Source organism: Balaenoptera ricei, chromosome 18 (assembly GCF_028023285.1).
Source record: "Balaenoptera ricei isolate mBalRic1 chromosome 18, mBalRic1.hap2, whole genome shotgun sequence".
Lineage (NCBI taxonomy): Eukaryota > Metazoa > Chordata > Mammalia > Artiodactyla > Balaenopteridae > Balaenoptera > Balaenoptera ricei.
Genome location: NC_082656.1, coordinates 5,188,443 through 5,212,827, shown reverse-complemented (window position 1 = coordinate 5,212,827; position 24,385 = coordinate 5,188,443). Strand labels below are relative to the sequence as shown.

Below are 24,385 nucleotides of genomic sequence, written 5' to 3'. Positions count from 1 at the left end.
ATTTATTGAGCTTCTCCCCTGCTGGAGGTCCACCTCTTAAGGAGCTCACAGCTTCGGGGGAGGGACAGTAGTGTAAGAAGCCTTGTGAGCCGTTAGGAGTGGGCTTGCTCACAAAGTGGAAATCAAGTCACCTGCCGGAGCTGGGAGGAGAGGAGTGGGCTTGGGGATTGGAAAACAGGCTCAGGCTGCCTTCGTCTTTAAAAAATCCATACACTCAGGCTTTCATGAAACACTGTTCCTCTTTCCTATAATTACTTAATTTACTATCAGGTTATTTTGAAACAAGAAAGAACTGGATTTATCTTCCTTCTCTCTTACTGAGTAATTATAAGTTGTGCAGCTTTGGGCAAATCATAAAATCTGTCTGAACATTTGTTTCTTTATCTTTAGTAATAGTAGTAATAGCTAACATTTATTCAGCACCTGTTAATGTGCCTGTTTATTCTCTGTATCACCCCTCTGAGATCGGCACTGTTACTACCCCCACTTTACACGTGAGGAGGAAACAGCCACAGAGAAATTCAGTCAGGCCACAGGGCTGGTAAGTGACTGAACAAGGACTTGAACCCTCACAGACTGGCTTCAGGGTGTGTGCTCTTAACTACTTAGACTGTATGGTCTTGAAACTGTTTAATCAATATTTATATGCACGTGTTAGTGATCTACCCGTGATAAATTTTCATTTAATGTTTGTGTCATGGTAACACAGAGGCATTTCGGGGCTGTTGATAATGCGGTTGTTATTTGGTATTTTAAATGGGAACGTGTTCTTTTTCCTCATGAAAATATTTTGTGATAGGAAAATAATCAAAATTATTTAGAGATTCAGAAAATAGCTAAAATATAATAGTCTTAGGAGAAATGCTTCCTTAGTCATTATGTGGGAGGCCAGAATTGCAGTGTATATTCTTGAGAAAAAAATTAGGATAAATACTATCACAAACAAAGAAGAGCAAGGGATATATGAATTTTCTTACTAGTTGAGTAGGAAACAAGAGTCTGTGGACATTCTGTATTAAAATACCTAGAGATTGAAGTGGTCCATTTGCCTGAGGTAAATGATGTTTATCTCCATAATCTCACATACCTTGGACTGACAAAAGCTATGGTGCTCAGAGAGTGTAAGCCCCATGAGTTACAAAGTACAGGAAGTGTCTGCTGTCTTAATGCTGTACTGATAGTTTAGATCACAAGCTGCTATTACTATTTTATTAAGTTGTTTTTAAAAACACAGTTTATCTGACTCAGCCATGCCATCTGAATCTTGTCCCACCCCCTCATAATTCATGGCAGAATTGTTAAATCTCTTAAAATGTTAATATTGTTTTTCTGATAAATACTCCAAGTAAATAAAATAGCAAATATATATATACATATATATATATGATCAGAAGAGAATTTTATCACTGAAACAAATGCTAGCAGCATTAACATGGTGTCTGCCCTTTCTGATCTGGTACAGGACCCCGGTTTCAGAATCCCCCCGCTCTGAGTTCATTTTCTTGCCTCAGATGTTTCACCGGCTCACATTCCCGAATGTGCTGTGCACACTCAGGACGTGAAGAGGCCCTTGTCCGTGTTCCTCTCTGGCCAGGGCTTCCTGTCACAGCCCAGCAGCCGTGTTGTGTCCCCTCTTGAAAGTATTTCTGGCTACAAAGCCAAACTGAGTCAGATGCCAGCTCTCCTCCTCTTTCTCTGCGTTCACACAGCATCCGGTGCACAACTTTCTTAGAATATTTAGTTCATTGAGTTTTCACAATGGGCATTCTTTTTTTTTTCTTTTTTTTTATTGGAGTATAGTTGATTTACGATGTTGTGTTAGTTTCAGGAGAAAATGTTTGCAAATAAAGCAACTGACAAGGGATTAATCTCTAAAATATACAAACAGCTCATGCAGCTCAGTATCAAAAAAACAAACAACCCAAGCAAAAAATGGGTCGAAGACCTAAATAGACATTTCTTCAAAGACAGACAGATGGCCAAAAAGCACATGAAAAGATGCTCAACATCACTAATTATCAGGGAAATGCAAATCAAAACTACAATGAGGTATCACCTCACACGGTCAGAATGGCCATCATCAAAAAATCTACAAACAATAAATGCTGCAGAGGGTGTGGAGAAAAGGGAATGCTCTTGCAATGTTGGCGGGAATATAAATTGATACAGCCACTATGGAGAACAGTATGGAGGTTCCTTAAAAAGCTAAAAATAGAACTACCATATGACCCAACAATGGGCTCTCTTAACTGTCCTCTCCCCACCTCCCTTATCTCCCTGTTCAGTGTTTGACACATACCAGAGACTGTAAGTATTCAGAATGAACATAGCTGCTGCCTTTGGAGGTGATTTTTTAACCCCTGGTGCTGCAGCAGCAGGAGGTATGGAAACCGTTATGTGAGGGGAGCAGTCCTTGCTAGCCCTGCACCAAACTGGATCAGGCTGCTGTCTTAGAGGAGGCACGCGCGCGCGCACACACACACGGACGCGCGCGCACACACACACACACACACACACACACACACACGTGCACTCTGCTGCTCTGAGTAAGCCAGAAGCAATGGGAGTGTGGAATAATGTGAGCTGGGATGGACATTTATAACATGCCTTATCTGTTTAATTGAATTATAGTGGGTTTCTTTTTTTTTTATTGAGAATACTTCTTTTTATTATACAGGTTTCATATACACAGTTATTTAGGGAACATTTATAGGCAAGGAGTTCAATTCCAAAACTCCGTTTTCACCCACACACACTGTACTTCACACTCATCTTCGGGGTCAGCCCAACAGGAATAAGCTAAGACAAAGTTATTGCTTTGTGAACAGACAGCTTCAATTAAATAAGAGTCTTCCAGAGTCGAGAACAGCACTCAGGATCCTCTTGACTCTTAATACCCTGATGTACATATGAATAAAGCCTAAAGATGTGTCTTAGATTACCCTGTCACCTTTAAAAGTTAATATTAAAATTGAATCAGTGGGTTTTTTCTCTTAATGGCATAAAATAGTATTGAAGTTTGTGGAGTTTGCAGAGATGTTATTTATATATGCTGTGCAGATCTATCTTTCTGCAATCTGTATTATAGAGAGAGAATATTCAAGTCATACATATATATTTTGAAATCCAGTTTCTCCCAAACAGTATAGAGCAAAGGTCATTTTTTTAAGACACTGAATTATCCTTGAGACTACATTTCAAAGACACAGTCTTTGGGATGGCACTATAAATGTGTAACATCAGTCAGAAGCAGGGAACCATGACTGGGATGGCAAATGCAAATGTATTGCATTATATACCTCAAATTGCATTATTAGCATACTACGTAGATTAACTGGCGTTGAAACTACCATTAAGCAGTGAAGTATTGGGGGATTTCAGTCAGTAGAACAAATTGTTTCCTGTGTCACACCACATATTAATATGACATCTTCGCTTTTAATCCTAAGTTCTTTTTTCACCAAGAACTTGGCAAGGTAAGTCATCCTTAGCCAACAAGCAAATCAGTTAATGTCATTTTTATGTTTTTACGACTAATTTATTCTCTGATGTAAATTTTAATTTTTTACTAAAAAAGAAGTCAGCATAGTAATATTATGTTGATTCTTTTAGCCTATATTGATTGATAGTAATTACTTTTCTGGTTGTTTTGTTTTGTTTTGTCTAGTCTAGAAAAACAGACCTGGGTTTTAGTCAAATACATCACTGTCTTTTAAAGGAAATCAAACCTTTAATGGAAGTCTAATGTATGAAGATACAGAAACTGCTTCCGTTGATTCAAAATGGGAACGACAAACGATGAGATGGTGCCTGTGGAGCAGACCTCCTCCTCCTCCTTCAATCCTCTGTGTTTTGAATGCGGCCAGCAGCACTGGACACGAGAAAACCACTTATACAATTACCAGGACGAAGTGGATGACGACCTGGTCTGCCACATTTGCCTTCAGCCTCTGCTGCAGCCACTAGACACCCCCTGTGGACATACCTTCTGCTGCAAGTGCCTCAGAAACTTCCTGCAAGAGAAGGATTTCTGTCCATTGGACCGGAAGAGACTCCACTTTAAGTTGTGTAAGAAGTCTAGCATTCTAGTTCATAAACTTCTGGACAAATTATTAGTTTTATGTCCGTTCTCTTCAGTGTGCCAAGATGTAGTGCAGCGCTGCGACCTGGAGGCACATCTTAAAAACAGGTGAGAGAGAGAGAGAGAAGCGACTCTAGGCTATAAAGAGGTGGCTCAAACAAATAAACCCGATACAAATGCCAAGGCATCAGTAAGTAAACAGACAAATCCCGCACAGGAGATACAACAAACAAGTTGCATGCAACCGTCATTTAATATTATTATTTATCAAAAACATGCATGTAAAAACTACAGTCAGGAAGTACCGCTTTACACTTATCAATGTGAGGTTGTTATAGTCACATGGTAGCAGGATATAATGATAGACTCTTTTTGCAAGGCAGTTTCTCAGTTTGTTTCAAAAACTGTAAATGTCAGTATCCTCTTATCTAGCTTATTATCCTAAGGAAATAGTCCAAAAGAAGGGAAAATTGTATATAAAGATGTTTGCTGCAACATTGTGCAGAGTTCAGTAAACTGGGGTCAATCTGATTACTTAACAGTAGGGGAAAGGTTAAAAATACAATAGTACATCAGTGCATCGGGATATCATGCAGCTGTTAAAAATTATAATATTGTTGCAACATGGAAATGGGTACAGGCACACCTCAGAGATGTTGCAGGTTCGGTTCCAGACCACCGCAGTAAAGTGAATATCAAATAGCGCAATACAGCAGGTCACACGAATTTTTTGGTTTCCCGGTGCATATGAAAGTTCTGTTTACGCTGTACTGTAGTCTAGTAAGGGTGCGATAGCATTAGGTCTAAAAATTTACATATCTTGATTGAAAAATACTTTATTGCTAGGAAATGCTAACCATCATCTGATGACACACAGGGTTGCCACAAACCTTCAATTTGTAAAAAATGCAGTCTGTGAAGGGCAATAAAGGGAAGTGCAATAAAATGAGGTCTGCCTGTATCTGTGATTTTATTCGCTAAGATCTTGTAAAATTCTGTGTTCAAGAAATTGACTGAACAAGAACTAGGGGTTGGAAACTTTAAAACATTTAGTGGGGATTTTTATTCTACTGACAAAAGCTTTTTGAAAGGTTAAGTAATCTATTTGGCTGATTGTTTAGTGAGTTTTATCGTTTGACTTTGATAAAAGACTTGATCTTTAAAATTGTTTCTACCCTTAAGAAGGGTTAAAATTCATCTCTTTTGGAGATAGAATCACATAAAATGACCAAAATAAATGTGTTGATTTCTAAATTTTATAGGTCACTTGTGCAGTGTAAATCTGCAGTAATCTTGATTGCTGTGAAAAACAATGCTTAGCACAATATATTGGACTTAGAAATAATAGTGTAAGTCTGGTATAGAACAGCTTGTCATTATACGCACACATGAAATCATGAATTGAATCTAATCTTATCCCCTCACTTTACGAATCAGGAAACTGAGTCACAAAGATTTGGAGATAGGTAATGGCATGGTTAGACTTAAACTTCAGTATTCCTGCTTACCGTTCTAACATAACATGCTGACCTTACCCAGGGTGAATCATGTTCTCTGCTGTTATGTGGTAGTAAAAGTTTCATATACACGCGAGTATACGTGTTCATTCTGTTCCTAAATATCAGTGTTATAAAGTGAGTGTACTCATTAGAAATCATTTAGATTTATGAGATAGAATGAGATGTTATTAAAATGTCAGAAGCGTGAAGATTTATAGAGAAATTGCTTAAACTTAAGCTGCACTGTCTAAAAATAAGAGCTAAGAAAAAAGAGTGGGATAGATGTATAGACTTTTGAAAATGCAAGAGTCTTAAGTTTTTGTGTGTCTTTGGTCAGCAGCAGGCATAGAATCTGAACACGATAACAGAGACTTCCTGGAGATTGACACCAAACTCCTGAATCTACTATCTGGGTCAGGCCTACTTGTGGCTGAGGTTGAAGAAGATTTTAGGCTTTTCCTACTTCTTTCAGTAGAACTAGTCTTTTTCAGAGATAAGTTTCTTTTGTGACTCTTTTATGAACATCGGTTTTGGGGTATTATAGGAAGTGAACAAAGTCTCAATTCAGTTAAGTATTTTGATAGCAGTGAGATAAAAATTACACAATTATTTTAGGAATATTTACTTAACTAAAATACATATAAGAACTTAATATGTAGTCGAAGTATCAGTAGTATTTTCTATCAAGCTGTTTATGTTGATGATATAAAAACTTGGGAATTGCAGACTATCCCTTCTTTTATAGTTTGATAAAAGCTAAGCAATTATGTCCAGTTGAAAGTTCTATTTTCCAAGTGTGCTTATTAATATTTGAGCTACTAATTTAATCATTTCCAAAGTGTCTTAGGCCTGTGTTGTGAAAGATACATTGAAAAAGGTGAATGATTTGAAAAGGTGAGGTGACTTGCTTGGTGTAAGCAGCTAAGAGTGACTATTGATTATAAAGATTAGAAAGTTGACACTCTTCTAATGTTTGTTCAATTTAATTGTTAATGTATGTTCTGGTTATCTATTGCTGAGAAACCAACCACTCCAAATATAGTGACATAAAACAGTGAGTGCTTGATTCTGCTCATGGATTCTGTGAGTCAGGGATTCAGACAGGGCACAGCAGGGGTGGCTCATCTCTGTTCTGTCCAATCTGGGCCACAGCTGGCAAGAACGAAAGCCCAGGACTGCAGCAATTGCAACTGAAGAATTTACTTCCAAGACGGCAGCTTCATTCACATGTCTGGCACCTTGATGGAGGTCCACTAGAGGCATGGGCTCAGCCAGGACTTGGCCACAGGAGAGCCTATGGGTGGCCTCTCCAGCACAGTGGCCTCAGGGTATTTTAAGTTCTTACATGGGTTCCAGTAAATAAGGCAAGAAGCTGCATGGCCTTGTATGCTCTAGCCTTAAAGTCACATAGCATCCCTTATGCTATAGTCACATAACTGCCCAGATTCAAGGGGAGGGGAACTAAGCTTTACTTTGTGGGAAGAGGACAAAAATTTGTAGCCAGGTAAAAGCAACACAAACTAGCAATAAGAGTGATGTCATGAGATACAGAATTAGGATTATTTTAATTATTAGTAGAAATACAGCATTAGGAATAGTTTGTTAAATCTGGTAATTTTGAGTTTAAATTACCTTCCCTATTTGAACTTAAGAAATCTGCTTCAGTATGAGAACAGCTGACGTTTTCTCCTATGGCTAAAAGTAAAACATTTATGAAAGATGACTGTGTTTTAAAATAAAATGACTAGTTATTAACTGATTATATATTAGGAAAACAATGAAGAATTTTGAAAGATGTGGGAAAGTGCTCATCTTTGAAAGGAGAACTAAAGCCCTTAAGAAATATTCTATATATTGTATGACTCCTGGAACATTGTAGTAATTGCTTTCAGAAATTTTGCCAAGCAGCATCAACTATAAAGCATTCCTCCTCCCTCTCTACCCCTCATGCCTGCCTCATCCTCAGCAATCTAACATCTTATGCTAATTGTAAGTCATAATTTTGGGTTGTTTTTTTTTTTGTCGTTGTTGTTAAATTGAGCATTTGTGCCCTGGTTTATGGCAAAATTCAGAACCATTTTTCTTTTCCTCTTAAAACTTAGAGTTTAACAGTATTCTAAAAAGTTTGTACAATATAGAGAAAACCTTTAAAGAAGTCTTTTTCTATGCTGAGAGCTTTTCTAGTTCATCAAATGGTTTTGAAGCCTTTAAGGGTCAGGGTAGGCTGAGACAAGATTGCTCTTTCAAATTCACATTTTAACTTGGAGAGAAGTTTGTGTTTGACACATTCTCACCAGCGTTTTTTTCTCCTATATAATGTAAAAAGCAGATATATATTTGTAAATCATGTATCCGGTAAGAGTCTAGTATCCAGAATATATAAAGAATTCCTACAACTCAACAAAAAGTCAAGTAATCCAATTTAGGTGGTCAAAGGATTTGGATAGATATTTCTCCAAAGAAGATATTTAAATGGCCCGTAAGCACATGAACAAATGCTTAACATCATTAGTCCATTTTTAAAATGGAGTGTTTGTCTTTTTCTAAGTTGTAAGCAGTCTCTCTATATTCTGGCCCTTATTAAATATATGATTTGCAAATATTTTTTCTTGTTCTATCAGTTGTCTTTTCATTTTCCTGTGCCCTTTGAAGGACAAATTTAATTTTTATGAAGTCCATTTTATCTATTTTTTTCTTTGCTTGTGCTTTTGGTGTCATAGCTAAAAAACCACTGCCTAATCCAAGGTCATGAAGCTTTACATCTATGTTTCCTTCTAAGACCTTTATGCTTTTACCTCTTACATTTGGGTCTTTGATCCATTTTGAATTAATTGTTATTGGAGAACATGTGTACAATTTAATACTTTAAATTTTATTGAGGCTTTAAAAAATATTAATTAATTAATTAATGATTTTGGCCATGCCGAGCAGAATGCGGGGTCTTAGTTCCCCGACCAGGGGTGGAACCCGGGCCCCTTGCAGTGGGAGCACAGAGTCCTACCCACTGGGCCGCCAGGGAAGTCAGTCACTACTGAGGCTTTTTTTTAATGGCCTAGCACACAGTCTATCTTGGAAAATACTCCATTTTGTACACAAGAAGAATGCGTGTTCTGCTATTGATGGGTGGAATGTTCTATAGATTTCTGTTAGGTCTAGTTGATTTATAATATTGTTAAAAGTCTCTTTTCTTGTCCTTATGTCTAGTTGTTCTATCCATTATTGAAAGTGGGATATTGAAGGCTTAGACTATTAGTTTTGAATTGTCTATCCTCCCTCTAATTCTGTCATTTTTGGCTTCATGTACTTTGAGGGCCTGCTGTTAATTGTGTTTATGTTTATAATTGTTATAGTTTTGTGGTAAATCAAACCTTTTCATTATGGTAGAATGTTCTTTGTCACTGGAAACAATTTTTGTCTTCAAGTCTATTTGTCTGAAATTAGTATACCCATTCAGCTCTCTTCTATGTTAATGTTTGCATAGTATATCTTTTTCCTCTCCTTTTAATTTTGACCTATTGGTGTCTTTGAAATGTGTCTCTTGCAGACAGCATATAGTTGGATCCTGTTTGTCTTTTTCATCCATTCTGCCAGTCACTGGCTTTTGATTGGAGTGTTTAATTCATTTATATTTGATGTAATTACTGATAAGGTAGAATTTATGTCTGCCATTTTGTTATTTGTTTCCATATGTCTTTTTTGTTTCTCTAAAAGGTTAATCCATTTCTTCCCTTTTTTTCTTTTTTTGTTAAATAGATATTTTCAAGTATGCCATTTTAATTCCTTTGTCATTATTAATTATTTTCTTAGTAGTTGCCTTGGGGATTGCAATTAACATATTAATTTTCAACAGTCTAGTTCAGATTAATACTGACTTGATTTCACCAGTACACACAAAATTAGCTCATATATACCTTCATTCCTTTCCACATCCTTTGTGCTGTTATTGTCATACAAATTACATCTTTACTCATTACATGCCCATCTAAACAGAATTATAATTATTGCTTTGCGCAGGGTTGTCTTTTAAACCAAATGGGACCAAAAAGGAGTTATAAACCAAAAAGCACTTTAATGCTGTCTTATATTTATCTATGTAGTTACCTTTACCAGTGGTCTGTATTTCTTTATGTGAATTTGAGTTACTGTCTAAGGTCCTTTCATGTCAGCCTAAAGGATTTCTTTTAGTATTTCTTATAGGGCAAGTCTGCTAGCAACAGACTCTTTGTTTTCATTTATCTGGGAATGTCTTAATTTCTCCTGTTTTTGAAGGATAGTTTTGCTAGATATAGATTTCTTGGTTGACAGTCTTTTTTCAGCACTCTGAGTATATGCTATCCACAGCCTCCTGTTCTCCATAGCTTCTGAAGAGAAGTCAGGCGGCAGTCTTACTGAGGGTCACTTCTTTGTGATGAGGTACTTCACTCTTGCTGTTTTCAGCATTCATCAAACTTGAAAAGATTTTGGTCAGTATGTCTTCAAATATTCTTTCTGCCCTAATGTCTCTGTCTCCTTATGGGACTCCCATTCTGCGTATGTTAATACTCTTGATGGTGTCTCACAGGACCTAGAGGCTTTATCCTTTCTGTTCATTCTTTTTCTTTCTATTCCTCAGACTGGATAATCTCAGTTGACCTACCTTTAAGTTCACTGATCCTTTCTTTTACCTGTTCAAATCTCCTGTGAATTCTTCTAGTGAATTCTTCATTTCATTTATTGTACTTATAATAAATGTACTTATTGTACTTATTTTTAAATCCAGAATGTTTATTTGGCTCTTTAATATAACTTATATTTCTTTATTGGTATTTTTATTTGGTGAGATATCATTCTCATATTTTCCTTTAGTTCTTTAGACATGGAGTCCTCTGTTCTTTGAACATATTTATAATACTCGATTTAAGTCATTGTCTCGTAAGGCCGATGTCTGGGCTTCCTCAGGGACAGTTTCTGTTAACTCCTTTTTTTCCCATGTATGGGCCATACTTACTTATTTCTTTGCATGTCTCTTAATTTTGTATTGAACACTGGACATTTTAAATAATGTGGCAAGTCTGGAAATCAGATTCTTCTTTCTCTTCAGGATTTATTATTGCTGTTTGTTACTGTTTGTTCAGTGATTTTTCTAATCAGCTGATGATTGAACAGAGAATTTCTTAAATGCCTGTAACCAGTGAATCTCCCACTCTTCCCAAGGGGCTCTGTGCACACGGTGGGCACACCTTCAGCACTCAGGCAGTCGGCAGCTCCTCCTTAGCCTTCGTTTCCTGCCTTCCCATAGCTTCCGTGTTAGCCAGGAGTGAGAGTTTAGGGCCTTCTCAGTTCTTTCTTGTGCATGCACGTAGCCCTGGACATTTCATTCCCTAGCTTTTCCTTTTAAACTTTTTGATTAGCCTTTTGTTTGTCTACCTCAGGCAGCCACAGTCTTATACAATTGCCTTTTTCTTTTCCCCCCAACAAATGCCTTTGCACTGGGTGAGCCCCAAGTCAGGTCAGATAAAGACAGCCTTGTGAGTGAGGTCTTCCAGGGAACCAACAGGTCAGTCAATGACAGTTCTCTACAAATGGGGCTTTGCAGGTGCTCCAGTCTGCTCTTCCCGTGGCTGCCAGACTCCTGATTCCACTGTGATTGTGGGCCATGGCTATCCCAGGCTACTGGGGGAGGTGGAGATGGGAATAGGGCAAGTTCAAATACTACAGAGCTCACTGGTCTACTAAGACTCAGCCATTTTTCTCAAATAAATGCACTCCGGATTGCTACAGAACCTTGGCTTATTTCCAGAGCTCAGAAATTTTTCTGACAATTTTTGCCAGTGTTCGCATTGCTTTGTGGAAGAGAGGCTTTTCAGATACCCTTAATCTAACATTTTCACTGATATCACTTAAGGTGATGTTTGCATATTGTAATCCGTAACTCTATTTATCATTTTTCTTGGTTCTAAGATGCTCACGCTCTTTGAGTTGCATTAAGTACCTGGCATTGTGTTGGCACTTGTGCCCCATTTGATTTTACCTCTACTATTACTGCTGCCACCACCACCACTAAGCCTAGTACTGCTACCAGTAATACAGTTTGCTCTGTTACACTGTGTGTTTCCTAATGTGAATCATCATTATTCAGGGAATGATGCCACCATGCCATAAATCAAGCTAGTTTATATGTGATTTTCCTCCATAAGGAGAGCCAGAATAGTGGAATGAAATTATAAGCTTCAGCAGGAGAGGAAAAGTCCCTCAGTTTGGCTGTAGCTGCTGCAAGAGCCTTTGGGCTTTACTTAGGAAAAATGTAAAGACACACCTGCATGTAGAGAAGCCTGCCTGGGGGGGCACAGCCCTCAGCCTGTGGCAGGTCACACTGCCTCCAGTGCCCTTGTTAAGGGCAGCCTACTGTCTCAGGGCTCCACTTCCACCTGCATCGTCTGAGCCCATGCCTACCCTGATCTCATTCAGTGGTGCAGGCACTTCTTTTCTGCTGCTTTTAATCATGTGTAATAGCCTCCAAACTAGCCTCCTGCTACACTCAGTTACCTGCTGGAATGATCCCAGTTATATCCCCCTATGCCAATTGCGGTTTGTGTTGTTATTGTTAAATGCTCCATTTAAAAAGATGCACAGGTTTTTGTTGCTGTTTGTGATTTCCGTTTGTGTTTTCATGATCACCAAAGCCTTTCTCACGCTAACATTCTATGACTGTGTTTCTAGCTACAAGTTTGTGGAACAAATTCAGTTTATGTTTTCTTGAGGCCTAGGAAAAGAACCCCATAAGTTTAGTATGATCCAGTGTGAAGAGCAGGCACCTTTAAATCAGATCTGAGTTGGCTTGAATTTTGGCTCCATAACTTAATAGCTGTGTGATGCTGGCATAGTGAGTTGTTTTAACTTTCCCATTTGTGAAATGGGGATGATAGAGCAGTTGTGAGGATTCAGTGAAATACTGTACATAAAGTCTACACAGTGACTGGTCCTAATTAGACACCCAGCAAATTCTGGTTTCTTCCTTTCTCTTTCAGTTCCAAATGTTTACAAATTTGAGGGATGCTGGCTGTGGGCTGTCTGTGGTCAGGAGCTTTTCTCTGTCCAAGCCTGCTCTGATCTACTCATTCCCTATTCACCTTTTGTTTAAAAATTAGTTTTATTGACATATATTTTACCTACCATAAACTTCACCTATTTTTAAAGTATACAATTCAGTGGTTTTTAGTATATTCACAGAATTGTGTAACCATCATCACAATCTAATTTTTTTTTTTAATAAATTTATTTATGTATGTATTTATTTATTTATTTAGGCTGCATTGGGTCTTCGTTGCTGCGTGCGGGCTTTCTCTAGTTGTGGCGAGCGGGGGCTACTGTTCGTTGTAGGTTGCAGAGCACGGGCTCTAGGCGAGCGAGCTCAGTAGTTGTGGCTTGCGGCCTCTAGAGCACAGGCTCAGTAGTTGTGGTGCACGGGCTTAGTTGCTCCGTGGCATGTGGGATCTTCCCAGACCAGGGATCAAACCCGTGTCCCCTGCATTGGCAGGTGGATTCTTAACCACTGCACCACGAGGGAAGTCCCCACAATCTAATTTTTAGAACATTTCAACACCCCAAAAAGAAGCCCTGTACCCATTAGCAGCCATTCTCCATCCCCAGATGCCCCAGTGTTGAATGGTCTATCCCGGTCCTCTTTCCGCCTAAGCTCTGTAAGTTTTGGTGTGCAGTTTTGTGGAATGCATGTATTTTGTTAACAGAACTGCCTGTGTTACAGTCTGGGCTTTTGCCCTCATCACTGAAAGTGTTCTTTCTAAGGTCACCATGACCTTTTAATTTCCAAATCAAACCAGTGCTTTGGCCCTTATCTTATTTGCCCCCTTTATGGCATTTGCACAGTTGGCTGCTTTTTCTTTGTTGACACTGTTGTCTGGTTGTTCTATCTCAGTCTACTCAGCTGCTCCATCATGTTTAAACATGGGTGTTCCCGAAGGTTCCCTCTGTAACCTTCCTCTATTCCTGGGTAGGATTGTTCTTCCATATTTTTACATAGTATCATTTTTAATATCTTTAATTCCTGTTAACGATTTGCTGCCCTACTGGAAACATAAGTATACCTGTTTCTTCACCTCTCTAACAATCTTAAGTTTTGCTTTTTAAATTTGTTTTTCCATGTTTAATAACTATATCTTAGCCTTTATGGTTATTTAGTTTGTAGGATTTTTTTAGTTGTTTGTTAGGCTAATTCCCAGGTGTTCACATTGTTTGTATTTCCTCTTCAATTCCTGTTCCTAGTGCTTTTATTCCATTAAAGACTAGCTATTGGCCGTGTAGATACTTGTGTATGATACATATTTTGAGAACTAAATCATTACCTGTCTTCTTAGTCAAAAGTATTTTTTCTGATTCAGTTTTTAGTGTCAATTCTTTGTTGAATAAAATATTTTAAAATGCATTTCTAATTAAATATGCTTACTTGACAAAAGTAATTTTTTCAGTGACATAAGTTTCAAACATAGTTGCCAGGCCCTTGCAGAAACACTCCCTGGAAGAAAATAAGTGGACCCCCTTCTTAGCAAGGTGAAGAGAAAGCATGTCTGGAGAGAGTGTTGAATAAAGAAATTTCATAATGATCCTTTTCAAGAACTTGAAATCCAGGACCTAAAATAAATCTTCAGTTCATGAGGGAAATTTTATTACTCTTATCATTAAGGAATAGCTTTCAATTTTAATTGAATTCTGTCCTTAATTTTGATTGAAATTTTAGATTTTTAAGAATACTGTTATTGAATGAAGGTCTGCAGCCCCAGCCACAAGACTGTCGCCCATCCTGCCCACCCTTTCCTAAACTTCTTACCCCAACAGGAGAGTAGGTGGGGTCTGAGAGTCGTGTCAGGGTCTAGGAGCGTGTGCCTGGCGCTCCTGTACAAATCCCCGGTTCTTCCACCCGCTCCTCAAACTGGGCATTATTCATCACTTTGTCCAGTCGGGGTGTCAGGTGGGAAAGAACTGGCACCTTGCAGCACTTCTAACATCTGTGTATAAAGACTTTCTTTAAATGTTTAAACAAACATACATCTGCCCCTTTTGTTGGCCTAAGTAAGTAAAAACAAGCAAGTTAACAGCCCTTATTTCTTGGTGCTTATGTAAGTTTCCCCAGTACTTAGAAATATATTCTTCAAGTTTCATAGCATATCTGTAATTCCACAGTTGCAATTCTGTTTTTACAAACCAGGAGATATGTTTTCCTCTCCTCCCATGCCTGTCATAAATGTGAGCCTTTGCTGTGCCTTCCTGCAAGTGGTAAAGCTTCAGATGTATTTCCACCCACTAACAGGTGATGTGCAGTTTTGGGTGCGAGAGCAGAGAGGCGCAGGGGTACTCAGGGTCTAAGGCAGGACGCAGGGGGCTTGTGGAGGAAGGTGCTGGTTGCCACTCCTGTGGTCCAGCCGTTTAACCTGTAAAAGGGGTTATGAAATCAGAACCTCAGGATGATTCTCACAGTGCAGGGGGATCTGTACTGGTGTACTACACTGTGTATGTATTTCTGGTACTAATAGGTTCCTGAGTACATGTTTATACAAATGCCTTGTTTTAAATTTGCTCCGTGGAGTGGTAAGTACTTCGTTTTAGTGGAAATGCTTGTGGGTACTTCTAGGTGCTTTTTGCATAGAAGCCATTGCCATTGTTTTGTTGTGGTACAAACTGTTAATCACTTTTTTTTCCTTTCAAATCATCTGGAAACCACCTGATGCTCTCTTTCTAGATGCCCTGGAGCTTCTCATCAGAGAGTTGCCCTGGAGAGACGGAAAACTAGTAAAACTCAGACGGAGATCGAGAATGAAAATGGAACCACGGTCATAGATCTTCCAGCTACTTTATCACCCGAAGCGGACTGTTCAGGGCCGACCCTGACATCGGTGTCCCTTCCCGCCTGGACGGAGGAGCCTGGCCTGGACAACCCCGTCTTTGAGGAGAGCCCCGCCGGGGACAGTACGTGTCCGCCGCCTGTGTTCCTCGCCTCTTCTCAAACCGGGCGTTGCCTTCCTCCCCACCACTCCCTGCTGCTCTCCCAACATGCGTTTTCTTTCCTCTTTAAAAAATTAATTTTGAGATATAATCCACATAGCACATAACTCACCCTTTTAAGTGCACAAGTCTGACAGTTTGCAGTTTAGAAGCAGAGCTCGGAACTTACTCTGAGGAAGGTGACCCTTCCCTCCCTCTTCTGTTTAGTCCATGATTCACTGGTTGTTGACCTGCTTCTTACTGGGTGTTTGTGTGCAAACGCTTGTTGCTTCTTGACTAAGAAAACAACAACATCAAGAGCAACAAAAATAATACCGCAAATTATGTGCTGCCTGTGTCACGCGTGTGCCAGACCCTTCCCATCCGTTAGCTGACTAAATGCCGCTGACGGTGCTGTGAAGTGGTTTGTGACAGGAGAGGCCTGAATCTTGAGGGACGAATTGGTCAGCTTGTGCCGCCAGGGAAGGGCTGGGTGTATATCTGACCCCACGGCCACGCCTGTGACTATTGCTCTGCTCTGGTGGCCGCTATGAATCTGACTGTACAGCCACTAGGAGTGAACAGAAGGCCTGTAGTCATGGATCTTGGGCACGTCTTGATGGTTGGCCCTAGGTATTTATTTTTAAATATACTTTTCTTGAACAAATTCCAAATTTTACTACAAATTCAAATTTTCCCTGCCCCAGCCATAACCCTTTTCCAAGAGCCACCCCTTCTTAGAGCCTTTGTGACTCCTCTCTCACCCCATAGTGATCACATGCCACAGAGTCATCTTTATGCTGCTTTGCATTATTTACACGTGTTCCACCGACCAAACCTTCTCTCGTCAGTTAGGTCGAGATGACATTCTCTTAATATTGCTTCATCAGATCACTGTGTCGCCCCTCGTGATCTGATACGTAGTGGCTATTTGTGATAATTCACTGATCACCTTTGGAAGAGGAAATGTTTAGATAATCTTAACAGATATTTTTTGCCATTCTGCTTTCCTTATCCAGCGGTATTGCATAGTTCTTTGCCATCTACTAATGTAAGATGACTTATTTACCTGAAGATGATAACCAAAATATAAACTGTTTCTCTTTCCGTCTATTTCTCTCTCTCATTTCTAACTTGGCAGCCACACAGCAGCCACTTAGCTTACCAGAAGGCGAAATCACCACAATTGAAATTCACCGGTCTAATCCTTATATTCAGCTAGGAATTAGCATTGTGGGTGGCAATGAAACGCCACTGATTAACATTGTTATCCAGGAAGTCTATCGGGATGGGATCATCGCCAGAGATGGGAGACTCCTTGCTGGAGACCAGATTCTTCAGGTATCTGTTTTAATTACTGTGTTAACTTGCACTCTTTTGTTCTTATTCATAAGTTTAATACAGAACGTTGTGGTACTGTGGAACTTGAATTGTATAGAGGTTAGGTTTACTGTCATTATATGCAAAACAAGTCAGAATTTATCTGTAATTTCTCCTGTTGCCCATGTACGCGGAATGTATTTTTTCTCCCTACTTCACTTCCAATCCCGCATGTGACTCTGCTTGCAGTGCTTGGGCCCTTGCGGCCGGCTGGGCTCTTCCCGGCCTGGTCTGCAGGGCTGGCTAGTTCGGGGCCATCCCACCCATGCTGACATCCTCTTATCCCAAGCCCAGTTTTCTCATCCACCCATCACCTGCATTGTCTAGTTTATCTTCCTCTACTACACTGATTACTACCATCTGGAAAAGACAGAACGTGCAGCACTGGTTAGTTACAATTTATACCATGGGATTGAAGCTGGAATTCAGAAACGATAGCCGTCTCTTGTCCGCTCCCTAGTGCACTCCACTCATTAACCCTTGGTGCCACCCTCACCTTCTCTGTCAGAAGATGATATTTAAGAAAAAATAGCTATTCCCCAAAAAGAACTAGCTTGGGACAAGGTGTTGTTTTCTTAGAGGGCACATGGGACTGAGGGGAGGGAGAGGGGAGGATTCTTCTGTATGGGACGGGAGTTCTGCGGCTACTGGCCTGGGTATTTGAGTCATACAAGTGTAGATGATAGTTGAAGCTAAAAGAAATAATAACCTCCAGAAGGAGAGAGAAGAAATATTCATAACAAGGAAAACTATCTTCTAGGAACCCAAGCTCCAGGACTCCTCCCTCCTTCGTTGTTTGGTCCTCACCGTGATGTGTTGACACCCACCCCTCACTCCCCCTTTCCCTGCTCCCTCTTCAGTCCAGGCCCCCACTGCTGTGTCTAACTCTGTACACACCCCCAGCAGACGTCCCTGCCGCCCAGCTCTCCACTCTTCAATCCGACAAAATCACTGCCAGGTTAATATATCTGTAACTCTGCTCTCCTTGGGAAAATGTGATTAGAGCGTCACACCCAGACTGATTAATATTCACGGTCCTCTGTGGTCTCTTGCACAGCCTGTCATCTTCATCGTAACCCTTCCTTTTTGCTTCACGCATAGCAGCTGTAATGTTCTAGGCACTGTACTAGCCACTGAGAATACAGCTAAGAGCAAGGTACTCCCCCAGTCCTCGTGGAATTTATAATCCAGTGGAAAAGCCAGACATGGCGCTCTTCTTGCTGCCACCTCACTCCCAATTCCAGCCTGTCCCATCGTGCTGGCTTGTCCACCTTCATCCTTAAAGCCTTGCTCAGCCCTTCTCGCCCGTTCTGACCTCTCCTTACTTGAATTACTGACAACATTCACTGCTTTACTCTTCATCTCTTGGTGTATAATCACAGTGAACTATTTAAATGGGCTTGGCTTTCTATGGTGATTGCAGCCACCCTAACGGTACCAGTTGTGATACAGATTTCTCATAGTGCTGTGTGTGTCATAAGCACAGGAAATACTTGCTGAATCAGTAAAAGAGTGGACTTGGATATAACATCCTGTCAGGAATAGCCATCTCCTTTATTAAAACAAAACTCAGACCCACTGGGAATTTTTCCACTCCCACTTATACGCTGCCCCTCACAGTGTGTTATTCCCACTTTAACACACTCGGGCCCCAAACCCTTCCTTCATTGCCCTTAGCAAGGCTGACACAGACTGAACTTTCTAGCAGTGTTTTGTTTCTTACTAAATACTAAGAAATAGGGGGTACAGGAAGCGTAACCAGTCCCGCTTATATAAAATCAGCTTCCTGCTCAGACCGTAGCTAGCTCTTCACTGGGTTTACTAGTAAAAGATAGCTATTTACTGTATGCTGTAGTTGCTGTCATTTTATGACATTAGCACTCTAGCTGCACCAGGCTGGCAAAACCTTCCCTTTGTTCCCGACTTCCCAGCTCGCAGTCTGAGTCTGCTGGCTGCCCTGGCATTTTTGACGCCCGGGCGGTCCAGATCAGGAGAGCCCACATGCCCCCGTCTGCAGCTCACACAGCGTTCTTTCTCTCTCCCATTTTCTCCGACTTCCAGCCTATTAATGTGTACATTCATTTTTGTGTTTTCTTTTTTGCTACCAGTGATGTACTAGCATTGGGTATTAACATTTGTATATATTACTCATTCTTTTTCTAAATTCTAAAGGTAAAAACAAATGCTTTGTTTTTATCTGCATTTCTTTGAATACCATTGAGGTTAAATAGTTTTTCAGGCTTTATTTGCTAATATATTTCAGCAGCGGGCCTTTTACTCTTCTATTTTAGAGAATTGTGTTTAGTAACATAACTGAATCCTTACAACTCAAAATTATAGTTATCTGAAATTACTGACTACATTTTTGGAAATTAACTCATAGCTGTAAATTTACATTGTAGAAATTCCAAGGCACTATTATTGTTTATGGAGGCACACATATTAATATCTCTAGTAATGATCATCTTAATAAGTCCAGTTTAATGATTCAAATTGATAAGAAAAGTAAGAACACATAACCTGGTTAATGGATTCAAAAGGATCTCTCCTACTGTGGGCCCTAACTTCTGCTCAGTTTCTGACTGGTATGCTGGAGCCAGTAAGTAAAGCCACACCCCTTGCCCAAATGTGGAGTATTTATGGTCATTCAAAAGTAAACACTGGGAAAGAAGGCTGCTTGGAATTTTTTTTACTACCTGGTTTACTACCTGGCCCAACTCTGTATAAGATACATAAATAACACAGCGAGCCAATCTGAAAATCCCCAAGAGTGGTCAAGATGGTTTATTATAGAGCAAAGAGCTGCCAAGCTGCCTGTGCTTTTATTTTAGCAAACTATATGCAGTGACGGGGTGTGGCTTTGGTTTTCCCGCATTAAACACACACACACACACACACACACACACACACACACACACACACACACACACACACACACACACCTTATTCTACTAAATAGCCTCTTTGAAGAGGAGACCCATATAACCTTCAAGGCCTTTTGTGATGCAGCCTTTTGTGAACAGTTTGAAGAAAAAAAATATTGTTATAAATTACATCAGTGTCACTATTAAAGATAAGATAACTTTTAAAGCATTATGAAGAATGGGTATTTTCAGTCTGATCTATCATCAATGATTGAGGCATGTTCAGTTTTGAGGGAAAGTAATTCCGGCCATGTGTTGACTGCATCGGTACAAAGCACATTTAGCCAACGCGGCAGAGTTGACTATTGCTGGTGCTATTTTTACGAAGCCTGGAGACGGTATTTTATCTGGTCTCTGCTTTCTCTGCATTTTGCCAGCCACTACACATTCATGAAGGAAAAAATCTTCTTCCAGCTGTGGGATATTCCACACCTACTTCACAAGGATACTGTGAGGCTGCGTGCTTGCACACGGCTATGGCCGGATTTCAGCCAGATATTTCGTAAAGTCATTTGTGATATACCTGAATATAAGGAAAACTGTGAGCCTAGAGATAGGTAGCTCTTAGCTGAGTAGCCAGAAATGATGGTTTTTGATTAATGGATTCATGTCAGGCTAGTTTTTTTAGAAACTGCCTTAATTTTCTACTTGACCCTGTATTCAGTGTTTTTATTGAGGGCTTGGATGGCTACCAAATGCACAGATGTTGCAGACTTGGGAGAATAGCAACTTTGTGTATGACATCTATGAATTTGATGACTGAATTTTTAAAGATGCCAACAGGCCAAAATCAACAAAATTCAAGTTAACAGTGTTCAAAACTATCAACCCTAGATTAACAGAAAGGGGGGAGGTCTTGCTTCACGTACATTTCATGTGAAAAAAATTTAAGGAGTTTAGGTGATCACACCTCACCCAGAGCCTGTCACATAACCGATGTTCAGAGCGCTGGTTCCCCCTCACTTTCACCTCAGGCTGATTCAGAGGAACTCTCACTGTGATAAATACTAAGAACTGTGCTAATCTCTTCCTCTAACTAGGTAAATAACTGAAGGTGGGTATATTTTGTCCGTGATGTTACAGGTCCAAGGATCAGTCACTGTACTTATTTCAAGGTTATAAAGTTTAATAAGTAAATGTTCTGTATTAAATTATGTTACACTTGTGTGCCAGAGAATTAGAGTGGAATTATGATTATCGGCTTTTCTTTAAAGTAAAAGTCACTCATCTAAAATAAGGCTGTATACTTGAGATGCACCACTTTCCTTAAAATAAAACTCAGTTTATTTTCTCTAGCTTAAGTGTATTTCATTTTGGAAAAGTAAATTTGTAATCCAGTAGAACTTCAGTTTCTGTTCCACAAGAACTAGTCTTTCATGAGCACTTGCCATATCTGATGTTGTCTAGTCGTGCACTTCCTGACCCTATGAAGTGGATGGTAAACACGTTTTACAGGTGAGGAAGCAAGTTCTGTAATTTGCCCGAGGTTATCCAGTTACAGGGCAGAACCAAGGACCCTCATTCAAGACTATCATTAAAGCCTGTGATCTTGACGACTATTCTCTAGTTAATGCTAGTCACTGTAAGTTAATTTTAGGAACTCTGTACATTTTAAAATGCCTTTGGAGTGCTTGTCTTTGTAAGTAATGATTGTGTATCATTTTCACGACGTCAGTTTCCTTCAGAACCGTTACATGAACATTGCTACAAGTTGGGAAGATGAAAGATGGTCACACTTCGGTCATCACCCTTTTTTCCAGGTCAACCACCACAACATCAGCAGCGTGTCCCACAACCACGCCCGCGCCGTGCTGTCGCAGCCCTGCAGCACGCTGCACCTCACCGTGCTCCGCGAGAGACGCTGCGGCAGCCGCGCCCACAACCGCCCCGAGGTCTGCTCGCCCCGGGAAGAGGTCTTCCAGGTGGTTCTTCACAAACGGGACTCTGCCGAACAGCTCGGCATCAAACTTGTCCGCAGGACCGACGAGCCGGGCGTCTTCGTCCTCGACCTGCTGGAAGGGGGGCTGGCGGCGCAGGACGGCAGGCTGAGCGGCAACGACCGGGTGCTGGCCATCAACGGCCACGACCTGAAGCACGGGACGCCCGAGCTGGCCGCCCACATCATCCAGGTGAGCCCCACCTCGCGCCCACTCCAGACCCTCAGCCTCCCTGCCGTCGCTCAGCCTTGGTTCTCACTAGCAGGCAACACAGGGATCCAGGGGGGTGCTTGAGACTTCGTTGGACAGTCAAGCACAGCTACCTAAATTCTGCACAGTCCACACCAGTCTAACCTCAGCCCAGGTGACTCCCTTCTGGTCTGCACACCCATGAACTTCTAGGCGGGCTGTTTCTGGAGGAAAGGCCCTGCAGTTTCACGTGGCAGACAGCAGTGTCCACACTTCACAAGGGAGAAGGTGAGACCCCAAGGAGCTGTGGTCACCTGGTCTCTTCACTCACCTCTCACCTTTACTGCACAATCCATAAAAACGAGGGGGAAAATCACTTTTTATTCAGAGCAACTTATCTCTATAGTGCTTTTTTTTTTTGGTAAAGGAATTCAGAGCATTTCAAACACATAACATTGTCCTCACAGTATCTCTGGAGGTAGTCATGATTAGAGAAGAAACACGTTTTCAGTAAGAGCATCAAAGCAGATACATTAAAAACCGTCCGAGAAGATCTTCAGGCTCTGCAGCGTGCCGTGGCATTTAACGTGGCTGTCTCCTGCAGCCTTGGAGGAGGGCGAAGCAAAATGGGAGTGTTTAAGCGAGCACAACACACGCTACCAGTGGAAACCAAGCATTAGTTAATATAACCGAACTTTTGGAATTAAGGTCAGTTGATAGTCACAAAATAGGTATATATATACATAGAATCAAATAACAATGAGATTTTAACACTAAGAAAACCCAAGTCTCACTCCCCTTTAACCTACTCCCTTTTCTCCCACTTTTTGGTTCAATATAGCCTTAAGGAAACACACACACATGCTTACACATACACACACACACGCTCACAGCCATATTGCATTGAGAGGTGGTTCAGGTATTGGTCTTATTTCATAGACTTGACGCTTAAAAAAATTGAATGCCTTGAAATTCCCTCAAATCAGAAGCAGCATTCGGGGCACCAGGAGCTTTACCTGTGGATCACGCCAGCTGCTGCACTGCTGAGAACAACTTCATCTTGGGGCGGGGGGAGAAGAAGAAAGTTAATCCATTTTGGGGATTTGTTAAGAGAAATAGACGAGTCGAGTGGACTTTTTTTTTTTTTTAATTTTTTTAAATTTTATTTATTTATTTATTTATGGCTGCATTGGGTCTTCGTTTCTGTGCGAGGGCTTTCTCCAGTTGCGGCGAGCGGGGGCCACTCCTCATCGCGGTGCGCGGGCCTCTCACTGTCGCGGCCTCTCTCGTTGCGGAGCACAGGCTCCAGACGCGCAGGCTCAGCAGTTGTGGCTCACGGGCCTAGTCGCTCCACGGCATGTGGGATCTTCCCAGACCAGGGCTCGAACCCGTGTCCCCTGCATCGGCAGGCAGACTCTCAACCACTGCGCCACCAGGGAAGCCCTCGAGTGGACTTTCTGAAGTGAGAAGTCTGAGCAGTAACATGGAAAGGAAGAGAGAAATATATTGCCTGTATATATTTCAGGCAGTGTTAAAGTACGCTAATTCCTAAACAGATGGTCCTTACTAAATTTCTAACCAAAATGTAGAAAATATAGTTACACAGGTGGAAAACACATTTAAAATTTTTCATAATATATTTTATTTGGATTTTTATAATGCAAATAGTTGCATCATATTTTGTGCTGTGATTTTTCCCAGACTATAGAAAACTCAAGTTGCTCAACTTCTTTTTGAAAAAAAAATGAATAGTCTTATTGAGGATTATAAAAATAACACGTATTCCATGTCTAAAAAGGAGTACACTGAAGATAAAATACTGAAAGTAAGTTAAATTCAGTCTAAACACCCCAAGCTATATCAATGTTAAGTGTTTGGAGGACATCCTTACGAACTTTTGAGTGTGTATGTCCACAGACAGATACAGATTTACACAGTACTTACACACGTGCTTATCTTGTAAATTCTGAGTTTGCAACTTTTTCTGTCAGCAGTGTGTTGTGAACTTCTTACCATGAAAGTTAAGTGTAGAACCCCATCATGATCTTTACTAGCTGATTCACTCAGTGTTCCCCTATGGACAGACTTTCATGTTTTGTTTTCATTTTAAGACATTTTGCTAAACTTCCCTCCAGAAAGATCAGATCATACCAATTTATACTCCCAGCACCAGAGTGTACCACTCAACTATGACTTAAGGGTATTGTTATTTGAATATCTTGCATTTTTAAAAATCTTGAATTCAACAGAACTTTTTTTGCTGTGTTTGAAACCCTGACATATTAGACGTGCATTCTGTTTAAAGTCAGCCTAAACCCAAATGTTGGTCCATCATTTAAGTCCTAAATGCCCACTTCCATCACATGCACAGAATTTTGTCTCTCAAAAAATCTAGAAAGA

General features: G+C 40.4%; 1 protein-coding gene and 1 long non-coding RNA gene across 7 annotated transcripts in view; one reads left to right on the top strand and one right to left on the bottom strand.

Moving 5' to 3' along the window:
• The window catches only part of LNX2 (ligand of numb-protein X 2), an 87,329-nt gene that overhangs the window by 38,990 nt on the left and 23,954 nt on the right, over positions 1 to 24,385 (top strand). The window contains exons 1-5 of one of the 4 annotated variants that reach the window (XM_059903160.1): positions 478 to 541; positions 3,668 to 4,189; positions 15,314 to 15,540; positions 16,697 to 16,896; positions 21,620 to 21,988. In XM_059903160.1, coding sequence (XP_059759143.1) covers positions 3,783 to 4,189; positions 15,314 to 15,540; positions 16,697 to 16,896; positions 21,620 to 21,988 — 1,203 coding nt within the window. In that variant the 5' untranslated portion in view covers positions 478 to 541; positions 3,668 to 3,782. Of the gene's footprint in view, positions 1 to 477; positions 542 to 3,667; positions 4,190 to 15,313; positions 15,541 to 16,696; positions 16,897 to 21,619; positions 21,989 to 24,385 lie in introns of those variants that run through there. The other 3 variants (XM_059903159.1, XM_059903158.1, XM_059903161.1) reach the window with 3 other exon arrangements.
• LOC132352595 (uncharacterized) overlaps positions 23,153 to 24,385 on the bottom strand; it is an 80,455-nt gene continuing 79,222 nt past the window's right edge. For all 3 annotated transcript variants that reach the window (XR_009498801.1, XR_009498803.1, XR_009498802.1), the window contains one exon: positions 23,153 to 23,456. This is a non-coding gene — a long non-coding RNA (uncharacterized LOC132352595). The remainder of the gene's footprint in view (positions 23,457 to 24,385) is intronic.